Source organism: Chrysochloris asiatica, unplaced genomic scaffold (assembly GCF_000296735.1).
Source record: "Chrysochloris asiatica unplaced genomic scaffold, ChrAsi1.0 scaffold00146, whole genome shotgun sequence".
NCBI lineage: Eukaryota > Metazoa > Chordata > Mammalia > Afrosoricida > Chrysochloridae > Chrysochloris > Chrysochloris asiatica.
In genome coordinates this window covers 1,423,151-1,438,347 of record NW_006408664.1, presented here as the reverse complement: position 1 = coordinate 1,438,347, position 15,197 = coordinate 1,423,151, and the positions used below count along the sequence as shown (strand labels likewise).

Here is a 15,197-nt window from a genome sequence, read left to right as displayed (position 1 = left end):
AAAAAAAAGGAGGAGGCAGGGTCCTATTTAACAATCCAGCCTTTCAGTTAGGATCCCCAAAAGGCTGTACCCAAGCAGTAGAAGTGAGCCAAAAACAAACCACCTCCCAAGAACAAACGCCTGATGTTCAATCAGTTCAATTCTCAAATGGGATTAACAAGATCTGCTTCTAATGCTGTCTAAGAAAAATGTAAATACTCTCTGAAGCAAGATAACATTATTACAAATTTTTATACACAATGTCTACCAGTCTATCAGAAATAACCAGGTGTGCAAAAAAAGAAAAAATACAAATACCATAACTCAAATACATCGATTCTTCTACAGTGTTCTTTATTCACTGTCCAATTTTCACATGCATATATAAGATTATAGAAAATTACAGCTTGGGTCAGGCGCACCTTAGCCCTCAAAGTGTCATCTTTGCTCTCCAACATTTTAAGGAGGTTTGTGCAGCAGATTTGCCTAATGCAATAGGTCCTTTGATTTCTTGACTGCTGTTTCCATGAGTTTTGATAGTTGATCTGAGCAAAATGAAGTCTTTGACAATTTCAAGCTTTTCTCCATTTATATGGATGTTGTTTATTGCTCTAGTAGTAAGGATTTTTGTTTTCTTTACATTGAGGTGCAACCCATAACGGAGGCTGTGGTCTTTGATTTTAACGGTATTTATAAATACTCTTCACTTTCAGCAAGCAAGGTTATATCATCTGTATATTTCAGGTTTTTAATGATGCATTTTTAATGATGCATCCAATCTTGATGCATTTTTCTTCATATTATTCACCTTCTCCAATTATCTGCTCAGCATACAAATTGAATGAAAGAATGCAACCCTGGCACACACCTTTCCTAATTTTAAATCATTCGGTGTTCCCTTGTTCTGTTAGAACAACTGCCTCTTGGTCTGTGTACAGGTTACTCATGAGCACAATTAACTCATTCTCCACAATGTTGTCCATAGCTTGTAAAGACCCACAAAATCAAAAGCCTTTGTGTAGTCAAGAAAGCACAGGTAAACATTTTTTTTTTTTTTTGCAATTCTCTGCTTTCAGCCAAGATCCACAGGACATCAGCAATGATATCCCTGGTTCCATGTCCTCTTCTGAATCCAGCTTGAACCTCTGGAAGTTCACTGTCAATGGTGCAGCCGTTTTTTAATTATCTTTAACAAAATTTTACTTGTATGCAATATTAATGCTATTGTCCGATGTTTTCCGCATTCCATTGTGTCACCTCTCTTTGGAAAGGGCACAAATACGGGTCTCCTCAAGTCAATTAGTCAGATAGTTGTCTTCCAAATTTCTTGGCACAGATGAGTAAGTGCCTCCAGTGCCACATCAGTTTGTTGAAAGATTTCAATTTGTATTCCAAAAATTCCCGGAATGTTGTTCTTGCTAACGCCTTCAATGCACCTTGGGACTTCTTCCTTCAGTATCATTGGTTCTTGATCATATGCTACCTCTTGAAATTGCTGAACAACTACCATTTCTTTTTGGTACAGTGACATTGTGTATTCCTTCCATCTTCTTTTGATGCTTCCTGCATCATTCAGCATTTTAATCATAGAATTCAATATTGCCAAGCCAAGGTTTTAATTTTTCCTTCAGTTCCCTCAGCTTAAGAAATGCTAAGCGTATTCTTCCCTTTTGGTTTTCTAACTCCAGGTCTTTGCACATTTCATTACAATATATGGCTCTGTCTTCTCAAGTTGGCCTTTGAAGTTTTCTGTTCAGCTCTTTTACCTCCTCAATTCTTCCATGTGTTTTAGTAGCTCTACACTGGAGAGCAAGTTTCAGAGTCTCTTCTGATATCCATTATGGTCTTTTACTTCATTCTCATCTTCTTAATGACCTTTTGCTTTCTTCCTATACGATGTTCTTGATGTCATCCCACAACTCTTCTGGTCTTCGGTCTTTAGTGTCTAATGCATCAAATCTGTTCTTCAAATGATCTCTAAATTTAGACAGGATATATTCAAGGTCAAGGAGGTTTGGTAGCGTGATGGTATGAGTCAAGCTGCTAACCTCAAGATAAGCAGTTCAAAACTACCAGCTGTTCCACAGGAGAAAGATGAGATTTTCTGCTCCCGTAAACATTTACAGCCTCAGAAACCCTATGCATTGTAGCTATGAGTCGGAACCAAATCCTAACACACAACCACCATCACTACCATATTCAAGGTCATATTTGGACTTATTTTAATTTTCTTCAGCTTCAGCCTGAACTTACTAAGAGCGATTGATGGTCTGTTCCACAGTCTGTCCCTAACCTTGTTTTGGCTAATGACATGGAGCTTTTCCACTGTCTCTTTCCACAAATGTAGTCAATTTGATTTGTGTATTCCATCTGGTCAGGTCCATGTGTATCGTCTTTAATGTTGTTTTAAAAAGCTATTTGCATATGAAAAGAGAAAAAAAGCCACAAAAGCATCTGGTTTCTCCCATATAGGAAATCATTGTTTTCATTTATTAATATTCCTTCTCTCTTGATACAATCCAGTTGTTGTTGTTTAGTGCGGTTGAGTCGATTCTGACTCATAGCAACCCTGTATAGGTTACCCAAGGGGTGACTGGTAGGGTTGAACTGCCCACCTTGCAGTTAGCAGTCCAGTGCTTATCCTACAGTGCTACACCAGGACACCTGATACAATCCTGGTGGTGGTGGTGGTGGTTATGTGCTGTGGAGTCGGTTCTGACCCAGAGTGATCCTGTACAGGATTTCTGAGGCTGTAAATCTTTATGGGAGCAGAAAGCCTCATCTTTCTCCCGTGGAACAGCTGGTAGTTTCAAACTGCTGACCTTGCGGTTCACAGCCCGATTCATAACCACTACGCTACCAGAGCTACTGATAAAACTGAAAATCCTGATTTTCATATTAAAACCTTATCACAAACATAAAAACAAAAAACGCTATTTGCAATGAAAAAGTCATTGGTCATGCAAACATCTATCATGCAATCTCGAGTATCATTTCTATCACCAAGGACATATTTTCCAAATACTGATCCTTCCTCTGTTTCCAACCTTTGAATTCCAATCACCAATAATTATCAACGTATCTTGATTGCATGTTTGGTCAGTTACAGACTGAAGAAGCTGGTGGAATTCTTTCAATTTCATCATCACTGGCTTTAGTGGTTGGTGCATAAATTTGAATAATAGTGATATAAACCAGTCTTCCTTCTAGATTTATGAATATTATCTTATCACATACAGCATTGTACTTAAAGACAGACCTTGGTATGTTCTTTTTGATAATGAATGTGAGTGATGCCATTCCTCTTCAATTTGTCATTGCTGACACAGTAAACCATGTGATTACCAATAAACCATGTGATAATCAGATTCAAAATTGCCAATACCAGTCCATTTCAGCTCACTAATGCCTAGGATATCACTCTTTACTGCATTCCATTTCATTTTTGATAATGTCTAAATTCATACTTCATACATTCCATGTTCCAATGATTAATGAATGTTTACAGCTGTTTCTTTTCATTTTGAGTTGTGCCATCAGCAAATGAAGGTTCCAAAGGCTTTACCCCATTTGCGTCATCAAGGTCAACTCTACTTTGAGTAGGCAGCTCTTCCCCAGCCGTATTTTGAGTGCCTTCCAAACTGAGGGGCTCGCTTTTGGCAACATATCTAACAATATTCTGGTGATCTTCAGCATGTTCCAATATTCATTATTCTGGTACTGACAGTGTTCCACTGCTGTTCATAAGGTTTTCAGTGACTATATATTCAGAAGTAGTCTGTCTCTCCTTCTTCCTAGTCTATCTTTGTCAGAAAGTTCAGCTGAAACCTGTCCACCAAGGGTGGGTATAGCTCCCAGAATCACAGTAACACACAAATCACCACTGTCAGTATGACAAACTCACAGACAAGTGGTGTGTGTAACAACTAATTCTTCAATAAGGCTAAAATTTATGGTTAAAAAAAAATAACCATTCATTAGTTTTTGCCTTATTGAAGGACTAGTTGTTACATGATGCTTATAAGAAACATACCTTATTGATTTAGAAATAAAAGTTGAAAGTAAAAGAACAGAAAAAGATATTCCATGCAAATATAATCCAAAAGAAAGCCTGTTCAACCATGTTGTTGTTAGGTTCCATCAAGTCAGTTCTGACTCATTGTAACCCTATGCAATGAGCAAAACACTGCCCGGTCCTGCACCTTCCTTACAATTGTTGTTACACTTAAGCCCACTGCTCCTGCCTATGTTCCACTCCATCTCATTGGGGTCTTCACTGATGTTCCACTTTACCATGCACAATGGCCTTCTCTAGGGACTTGTTCCTCCTGATAGTATGTCCGAAGTATGAGAGACAAACTCTCACATCCTGGCTTATAAGGAACATTCCGGCGGAACTTAATCTAAACCAGTAATAACTCTTCATTTTAAACTCTTACATAACCAAATACAACACACTACAATTCAAAAACACATATGCTCATTATTAATGTTGTTGTTGTTGTTAACTGCCGTCAAGTGGGTTCCAACTCATAATGACTCTGCCTAAGGTTTCCAAGGGTGTAACTCTGCACAGGTGTAGAAAGCCTCATCTTTTTCCCACAAAGTGGCTAGCAGGCTCAAACTGCTGACCTACTGGTTAACAGTCTAGTGCTTGAGCCACAGTGTTCCTGTAATTAATATTAATATAGATGAATTCCCTTACAAAAATGGCATGAGGAAGGGTAATTATCTTTAGTTTGTTATTTTTGTTAAATGCCATCAAGTTGGTTCTAATTTACAGCCACCCTGTATATTCCAAGGAGCAGCTGATAGGTTTGAACTGCCAACCTTGCTACTACCAGTCTAGTGCCTCTCTTGCACTAGAACTCTTGCACTAGAACACCAGAACTCTCGTCTTTGGTTTATACTATACTATGGTTACGAATCGGGCTGCGAACCTTAAGGTCAGCGGTTCAAAACTACCAGCCGCTCCGCAGAAGAAAGATGAGGCTTTCTACTCCTGTAAGGATTTACACCCTCGGCAACGCTGTACAGGGTCGCTATGGGTCAGAACCGACTCGATGGCACTTAACAACAACAACAACATACTATTTATTAAACTTGCTTTAGAAAGTGATTCTTGTTTTCCTTGGCATGTGATTCAGTAATCTGAGATTACTAAATTCATAAAATAATGAGTTAGACTGAAAATAAAAGTTGTTTTTATTTATTTCTGTAACAGAGTAATTCATACTTTTCAGTGACTTTATTCACAGCTAACAACAAGCAACATAGTCATAAAGTTTAAAATGCATAAATGCAGTTATACAAAGGTTTTCAAACAAGTGGCTTTATTAAAAAAAAAAATCCAGAGTAACTGTTATATGATTTATTTAAAACTAACAGTCAACCACTGTGAACCCTTGTCTCTAGTAACTGAGCTGTGGTATATACAGCCCAACCGTGAGATGCCACCCACCTTAGTTATGAACGTCATGAACACTTGGTTACCTCCACACTTCCCCTAAACTTTTCCTTTGGCCTATACCACATACAACTAGTACTTTTCCTATTAATACTTCTCCCATTATTCCCCTACCCTACTAAGAAAAGGTGGTCACTCCTAATATTTTTGTTAGGCCTTTTACTCCTACATTCATGGGGCTTTGATAGAAAAATGAGTCTTCTCAATTCAACTTTATTTGTTGCTGTTGTTGTTAAGTGCCATTGAGTCGGTTCCAACTCATAGCAACACTGTAAAGGGTTTCTGAGGAGCAGCTGATGAGCTTGAACCGTCAACCTTGTGGTTCAAACTGACCTTGCAGTCCAGTGCATTAACCCACAGTGCCACAGCTTGGATAGAGAAATGAGTCTTCTCAATTTAACTTTCTAGAAAGTATTAAAATTCTTCCTCAGGGGCAGGAGGGTGGTGTATCATATTTAAAGTTATATTGCACAATCTCAATAGATATTTTATTGGGATCTTATACTTTGTTAAAAAAAAAAAACAATAAAAAATAAATTCTCAGTTTAATATCTAAGAGCTCTTGGTTTACCTAAGAATCAAAAACAGAGCAAATTTATATAACTAGAAAAGACAAAACTCATGGCTAGCAACAATCTAAATATAGAAAAAAAGAACCTTACAAGCCTAAACTAAAGAAATATAACCAACAATCCATTTTCACAAATATCAATAAACTAACACAAGAAAAAGGTGGAAAATATTGTATTTTTAAACATTACCAGTTTTAACCGCTCTTTTCTCCTTTTGCCAAAGGAAGTACTTGACCCAGGTTCTGATTCCTTTTTTCCATCTTCATCCTCATCTTCATCCTCATCATCCTCAAAACACCAATCTGGCAATAGAGGTGGTGGTGGTGCTTCCTCTATATCACCATAGCGACGAAAAAGTTCTTTCAAATAATCACCCTTATAGATTCCTGGAGGCCTGGCTTGGGCAAAAGTAGCAACTGCTGCTTCAATACTATGGGAAATAAACAAACACCATACAAGTTCTTTACAATTCTCCAATTATGCAGACACCAAAACTTACATATTCTAATCAAGGTACCATATGAAGTGTAATAGAGACTTGTAAAATAGACAAATAAGAGTCCCCATCTTCAAGACACTCTATCTATTAAGGAGCAAATTCATTATAAGGCAGTTAGATAACCTCTAAAATTCTAGAGGTAAATCGTTATAAGTACATAAAGGGACAAAGAGATTTGGGTGGAGTCTATGAAAGAAGGGAGAATTTGAATAAAACCTTAAAGATTGAGGTATGATCTAAGGGAAAAGTTTTCAAGGCAATGTGAACAGCTGTGTGAACAAAATAAAAGCATGCTGTTTTTAAAAGACTCTTCAACATAAGCAGACAATAAGCGTACAGGTCTTCAAAGACAGGCTAAGCATTGCCTGAATCTGACACAGGTGTCCTAGGTTTTGATGTAGGGCATGCAGACCTGTAAATACATCTGGTAAAGCATCCCTGAGGCTATGTGACTTCAGCTGATTATCTTCAAAGAAGGACCTATCATGTAAACGGCTTTATAAACGTAACCTATCCCTCAATAAATCAATGAGAAAATTCAGTTAACAATATCCATTCTCAGGAATTTCAGGTAGCAAAGTTCACATTTCTCAGGACTTAAAAAGGCACTTATCATGCTGATAAGTTTACATGAGGTAACATATCCTTAAATTACTCCTATAACATTATCAACTGCTCTTTTTAAAGGTCCATTATTAAAATTAAAAAAACAAGAATAGTAACTTCCAAAAGTGAATACAAACACAAAATACTAGGAGAACCTGTCTCTGATAATTCTGTAAAAAGTGGAAAAAAAAGAAATTAGAAACAAACACATAGTATACGGAACACTTAAGCACTCAATTCAAGGAGCTCTGGTAGCACAGTGGTTATAAGTCAGGCTGCTAACGTCAAGGTCAGCATCTCGAAACTACCAGCTGTTCCACGGGAGAAAGATGAAGCTTTCTGCTCCCATAAAGATTTATAGCCTCAGAAACCCTGTACAGGGTCGCTATGAGTCAGAACCAACTCCACAACACACAACCACCAAGCACTCAATTAAAATACCACACTAAGTACAAAACATGAGGGAATGATATTCTAAAGATTAACCAAATCCAAAATGAACACCATGTCAAATTATCTCAATCACAACTTCACCATAAACTTTGCAATAAAAAAGCTAAAACCAAAATATTAATATAAATATTTTTATCAATTGCTAAATATAAGGAGGGCTTCAAAATGCTCATGAAAAAATGGAATTGAAAGATAATTTTCCACAAAATTTTTAAAGACCCTTCATTTTCCATTAGAATAGGAAACAAATACCTCCAGTCCATTTTCTCCACCAAAAAGGCACATATGAGGAAGCCAGTGCGATTGAAACCATGGGTACAATGAACACCTAGAAAATAAAGTAACTTTGGTTTAAAATCAACAATCTACTTCAGATGCATCAATAACTTGAAAATTCCAACCTTCAATCCAAACATTTAAATAACTTTATAAAATAAGTACATAAAAAATAAAAACTTGGAGCCTCTTCTCATAACTAAACTTGCTAGTTTAAGTTTCTTAAAATGAATTTATAACACAAGTTACAAGTTTAAATGCAATGTATTCGTTTATTGTTCAAAAACTGTGTATTGTCTAATGATTTCTCTTATATATTAGTATGAAGGTATTTTCACCAAAGCACAACTCTAAAGACCACATACATGCACATACAAAAAACACTTTTAATAATCCACAGTAGTCCTTGTAACCAATGGCACACATGTGCAAGACAGTCCAACCATATAAAAAGCATCCAAAAACTAAAACAGATCAATGAAACTAATGGAAAAATAAACTGATCTGAGGTTTGATTGGTATCAGCTGAACACAACCAAAGTGACTGGCAAAAAAAATACACCCATTCCTCACTTATTGAAATGGTTAGTGCTCAAAGACCAGATCATTATGTATTATCAGAATTAAGCAAACATCAGGGAACAACCCCATATTCAGTGCTGGTGTACCCCTTCCTCAATCACCACCCATCAGGTTCTCCCAGCACATCTCAGGATGCACTTGGCCTAACAGGTCCCCTGCCCCATCAATCCCTCTTCATCACCACAGATTCCACAGGAGCTAGGAATAGTAGTAGCAGTAGTGGTCGAGTTGTGCCTGGTGGGGACCTTGCTAATCCTCTGCCCACCCAGAGTGAGGATCTTATTCAGTCTTCATCTGCTTTGGGCCCACAAGCCAGCATGGCCTGCTTCCTGCTACTCCACTGCCTTCCTGCCTTCCCCAATCAACCATCAAAGAACCTTCAGGCCCTTTCTCGGGCTCCCCCTGCCTGCAGGGGACCTCACATCGCCCCACAACCTCCTTGTCCAGACCAAGGCATCATAGATGAACAGGAGAAGGCCAACCACAGCCATTACTCAGGTGTCCTGGTTATTAGCAGGGTCTCCATGCTATCCTTTGGGGTGGCTGGTAGAGGGCAATCTAGCTAGCTCAGTCAATACTCCATGTGGGGCTCAATCTAATGGAGACCCCACCTGAGAATATCTTCAAAGTTGTCCTAAAGGCAAATGTCAGTTAAGAGATAGTAAGCAAGGAGTAAGTGTAATTGACTAACTGATAGACATTTGCAGTTATTAAGTGTCATGGAGTCTGTTCTGGCTCATCTCGATCCTATATAGGGTTTCCGAGGTTGTAAATCTTTGCAGAAGCAAAAAGCTTCATCTTTCTCCCACAGAGTGGCTGGTTCACTCAAGCCGCCAACCTTGTAATTCACAGTCAAGTGCTTATCTTACAGAGCCACTGTGCTACCGATAAGCATGTTGTTGATGTGTGCCGTAGAGTGAGTTCCGACTCATAGCGACCCTGTACAGGATTACATGTTGTTGTTGTTGTTGTTATGTGCCGTGGAATCGGTTCCGACTCATAGTGACCCTATACAGGATTTCTGAGGCTGTAAATCTTTACAGGAATAGAAAGTCTCATCTTTCTCCCATGGAACAGCTGGTAGTTTAGAACTGCTGACCTTGCAGTTCGTAGCCCGATTCGTAGCCACTACGCTACCAGAGCTCCTTGGGTTACATGTAGTGCAATAAAAATTAAACTACTTTGATGTTCTCTAGAAACCAACTGATTGTACCTTTAAATTAGCTTAGAATCTTTCTATGTAAACTTTTACAAGAAAAAAACCTGGTGAGAAGAGGAAATTTATTTTTCTTAAATCCCTTTTCAGGATATATCCAAGAAGAGTATGGTCACACCTCTATATTCTGAAGAGCTGCTGGTGAACTTCATAAACTACAAAAATAATTCACTTGCCATTTTTACATCATTTTAACTATTTGGAAAACTTCAGTTAAAACAGCAGGATGGAAAGAAATCACTACATTCTTCAAGAGACCTAAAAATGAAACATACTTGTCATCTCAGTTTACCTGGAGCTACCCTGATGTGCAAAGCTATAACTTTGTCTTAAATGAGGGGGCCTCAGAAAATTCAGGTGGTGGTGATTATGTGCCATGGAGTCGGTTCCAACTCATAGCAACCCTGTACAGGGTTTCCGAGGCTATAAATCTTTGCAGGAGCAGAATGCCTCATCTTCATCCCACGGAAGAGCTGGTAGTTTCGAACAGCTGACCCTGAGGTTAGCAGCCCGATTTATAACCACTACGCTACCAGAGCTCCTTTAGAAAGTTCAGGGGGAAATATAATTAAAAGATAATGACATTTTTCCATGAATTTTCAAAGCCCCCTCATACATATATACAGATCATCCTACTAGGATGCAACCAAAATCAAATACAGAAATAAAATAAAAGCTAGAATTACAAAACTTCAATAAGATAATATGGTTTTAAAAAAAAAAAAAAAACTAACCACCAATTTAATATAAAAAAAAAAAAGACCTGGATAAGCAAAGAACTTCTGAAAAAGAAAAACAAAGTAGGAGGCCTCACACACTTCCCTCCCATCTCAGAACAGCCACAGTAATCAAAACAGCCTGGAATGTTACAATGACAGAACAAAAGAACCAAAAGTAAATCCATCCACATATGGACAGCTGATTTTTAGTAAAGGGCTGAAATCCATTAAATAGGGAGGAGATACTCTCTTTAATAAGTGAAGCAGTGCCCATATCTTACACTTTATACAAAACCTACCTCAAGAGGTTCAGAGACCTAAATTTGTTGTTGTTGTTAGGTGCCACCGATTCAGTACTGACTCACAGTGACCTTATGCACAGCAGAACAAAACACTGCCGGATCCTGGGCCAACCTCACTATCCTTGCCACGCTTGAGCCAATTGATGCTGCCACTTTGCCAATCCATCTCCTTGGGGGTTTTCCTCGTTTTCTCTGACCATCCACCCTACCAAACATGATATCCTTCTCCAGTGACTGGTCCCTCCTGACAATATGTCCGAAATATGAGAGACGAAGTTTGGCCACCTTGGCCTCCAAGGAGCACTCTGGCTGCACTTCTTACAACACAGATCTGTTGGTTCTTTTGGCAGCCCATGGCACTTTTAGTATTCTTCTCCAACACCACAACTCAAAGGCATCAATTAATTCTACGGTCTTCCTTATTCACTGTCCAGCTTTTGCATGCATATAAGGCTATTGAAAATACCATGGCTTAGGTCAGGCGCACCTCAGTCTTCAAGCTGAATCTGAGACCACATGGTTTACTATGCCGGGAATGACAAATGGAAGAGGAATGGTGTAACATTCATTGTCAAAGAGAGCATATCCACATCAGTCATGAAGTACAACGTTGTCTGTGATAGGATAATAGCCATGCGCCTACAATAGTAGCATAGTGGTTACATCTCGTAGCGTAGTGGTTACAAATGGGCTGTGAACCGCAAGGTCAGCAGTTCGAAACTACCAGCTGTTCCGTGGGAGAAAGATGAGGCTCTCTGTTCGTAAAGATTTACAGCCTCGGAAACCCTGCACAGGGTCACTATGAGACGGAACTGACTCCACAGCACACAACAACAACAGTAACAACAAGGGAGACCAGTTAATACTACTATTATTAAAATGTACGCACCAACCACTAAAGCCAGTGAGGATGAAATAGAAGAAGTCTATCAACTTCTTCAATCTGAAATCGATCAAACATGCAATCAAGATGTACTGATCATTACTGGTGATTGGAATGCAAAGGTTGGAAGCAAAGAGGAAGCATCAGTTGGAAAATATGGCCTTGGAGAAAAAAATGATGCTGGAGAAGGCATGAAAGAAAATTCTGCAAAATCAATGATTTGCTCATTTCAAATACCTTCTTTAGACAGCATAAGAGATGACTATACACATGGACCTCGCCAGATGGAATACATAGAAATCAAACTGACTACATCTACAGAAAAAGAAGATGGAAAAGCTCCATACTGTCAGTGAAAACAAGGCCAGGGGCAGACTGTGGAACAGATCATCAATTGCTCATATGCAAATTCAAAGTGAAGCTGAAGAAAATGAAAACAAGTACACGAGAGCCAAAATATGACCTTGAATATATCCCACCTGAATTAAGAGATCATCTGAAGAACAGATTTAATACATTAAACACTAAAGACCGAAGACTAGAAGAGTTGTGGGATGACATCAAGAACATCATACAAGTAGAAAGCAAAAAGTCATTAAGAAGACAAGAAAGAAGGAAAAGATCAAAATGGATGTCAGAAGAAACACTGAAACTTGCTCTCCAGTGTACAGATGCTAAAGCAAATGAAAGAAATGAGGAGGTACAAGAGCTGAACAGAAGATTTCAAAGATGAGCTCGAGAAGATAAAGTCAAATATTACAACAAAATTTTGCAAAGATTTGAAGGCAGAAAACCAGAAAGGAAGAACACGCTCAGCATTTTTCAAGCTTGGGGAACTGAAGAAAAAATTCAAGCCTCAACTTTCATTAGTGAAGGATTATCTGGGCAAGTTACTGAATGATGCAGAAAGCATCAAAAGAAGATGGAAAGAATATATACAGAGTCACTGTACCAAAAAGAAATGGTTGATGTTCAACCATTTCAAGAGGTAACATATGATCAAGAGCCAATCATATTGAAGGAAGACCTACATAGGAAGCCTGAAACTGTAAAAATCATGGAAGAAATGAGAGGCAAACTTAGAGGCCCTCACCTGGCATGAATATCAATAACTAAAAATGTCAAGAGGTAGCATATGATTAAGAACTGATGATATTACAGGAAGAACTTCAAGCTGCACTGAAGGTAACTGGCAAAAAACAAGGCTCCATGAATTGATGGAACACAAATCGAAATCTTTCAACAAAGTGATGCAGCACTGGAGAAACGATCACTCACCTATGCCAAGACATTTGGAAGACAGCTACCTGGCCAGGTGATTGGAAGAGACCCCCATTCATGCCCATTCCAAGAGAGGTGCCACAATGAGGTGTGGAAATCATCAAACGGTATCATTAATACTGCATGAAAGTAAAATTTTGATGAAGATCATTTAAAAATGATGGCAATAATACATTAACAGGGAATTGCCAGAAACTCAAGTCTCATCCAGAAGAGGATCTGGCACTAAGGATATCATTGTTAACATCAAATAGACCTTGGCTGAAAGCAGAGAATACCAGAAAGATGTTTACTTGCCCTGACTGTAAAGTTACTTACTGACTATGCAAATGCTTCAGACTGTGTGGATTGTGACAGGCTATGGATAACATTGCAAAGAATTAGTTGTTCCAGAACACTTGATTGTGCTCACGAGGAACCTGTACATAGACCAAGAGACAATCATTCAAGCAAGGGGATACTGAATGGTTTAAATCAGGAAAGGTGTGCGCCAAGGCTGTATTCATTCATCATTCTTATTCAATTTGTATGCTGAGCAAATAATCTGAGAAGCTGGAGTATAAGGATTGGAGAGACTCATTAACAACCTACAATATGCAAATGATACAACTTGGCTTGCTGAAAGTGAAAAGAACTAAAATACTTAGTAATGAAAATAAAAGACCACAGTTTTCAGTATGGATTGAACCTCAATGCAAAAGAAACAAAAATCCTCACAACTGGACCAATAAATATCATGATAAATGGAGAAAAGATTGAAGTTGTCAAAGACTTCATTTTGCTTGGATCTGCAATCAAAATTCATGAAAGCAGTGATCAAGAAATCAAATGATGGATTGCATGGGGCAAATTTGCTGCACAAAACCTCTTTAAAGAGCTGACGAGGAAAAATATCAGTTTGAGGACTAGGTTGCGCCTGACCCAAGCCTCAGTATTTTCATTAGCCTCATATGCATGTGTAATCTGGCAATGAATAAGGAAAGCCATAGAAGAACTGATGTTTTTGAATGATGGTACTGAAGAATATTAAAAGGACCATGGACTGAGAGAAAAACAAATCTGTGTTGGAAACAGTATAACCAGAATGATCTTTAGAAGTCAAGATGATGAGACTTCTTTTCTCATATGTCAGATATATTATCAACAGGGACTAGTCCCTGAAAAAGGACATTATGATTGGTAAAGCGGAGGGTCGACAAAAAAGAAGATCCCGAATGAGATGGATGGGCACAGTGGCAGCAGCAAAGGGCTCAAGCGTAACAACAACTGTGAGGATGGCACAGGACCGGGTAGGGTTTTGTTTTGTTGTGCACAGGGTCACTATGAGTTGGAACTTAACAACACCTAACAACAGCAGCACAAGACCACGACTTAAAATGCCATAGGAAAGTGATCCAACATAGAAAGTACTCTCAATACAGATATCTGACAAAGAGCACTGGTGCCACAGTGGTAAAGCACTCAGCTATGACCCAAAAGTTCAGGAGTTTAACTCCACCTTCTTTGCTTCTCTAAAGATTTATAAAGTCAAAATCTATTTAATGGCAACAGGCTATCTGACAAAGAACTTATATACAGATTAGATTTTAAAAACTCATACAACAAAGGAGCTCTAGTAGAGTAGTGGTTACGAATCAGGCTGCGAACCTTAAGGTCAGCAGTTTGAAACCACCAGCCATTCCACGGGACAAAGATGAGGCTTTCTAGCACCCATAAAAGATTTACAGCCTCAGAAACCCTGTACAGGGTCGCTATGAGTTGGAACCGCCTCCACAGCTCATAACCACTAGCACCACAACTTAATAATAAAACAAACAACTTTATATTTTTTAAAGTGGGCAAAATATCTGAACAGACACTTTACAAAAGATATGGGATTTAGAATAATGGTTTCAGGGAACATTTTAACTAATAATTGGCTTTAAAGCAAGTTGGGTGCTTCTGTTACACCTCCTAGTTCACTATATAGTGTTTGGGGTCTTAAAAGCTTGCAAGTAGTCATCCAAAGCACAACTGGTCTATAGTCACTGGAGCAACAGGGGAAGAAGGAGAGTCAGGAAAAAAAAGAGGAAATGGAATGTGTGTGGCTAATTACCACCACGAACAACTAGCTCTTTTGCAACAAAACCAAAATAAGTAGATAGATGGTGTCTGCTTAACAATACTGAACATTTTTATCCAAATTTCTACAGAAAAAACCTGATAATAAGCAGAAACATGCAGAACATAATTTCAAATTCTCATAGACTCTAGAATCTGGAGCCAAAGGAACAATGTTGTTGTTGTCAGGTGCCATAGAGTCGGAACCGACTCACAGCGACCCCATGAACAGCAGAACGAAACAATGTCCAATCCTAGGCCA

At 38.5% G+C, this 15,197-nt stretch overlaps 1 protein-coding gene across 1 annotated transcript in view; it reads right to left on the bottom strand.

The window, feature by feature from the left end:
- RNGTT (RNA guanylyltransferase and 5'-phosphatase) overlaps nt 1-15,197 on the bottom strand; it is a 385,215-nt gene that overhangs the window by 321,236 nt on the left and 48,782 nt on the right. The window contains exons 5-6 of the mRNA XM_006870664.1: nt 7,829-7,904; nt 6,208-6,448 (exon numbers count right to left, since the gene is read on the bottom strand). Of these exons, the coding sequence (XP_006870726.1) occupies nt 6,208-6,448; nt 7,829-7,904 (317 nt within the window). The remainder of the gene's footprint in view (nt 1-6,207; nt 6,449-7,828; nt 7,905-15,197) is intronic.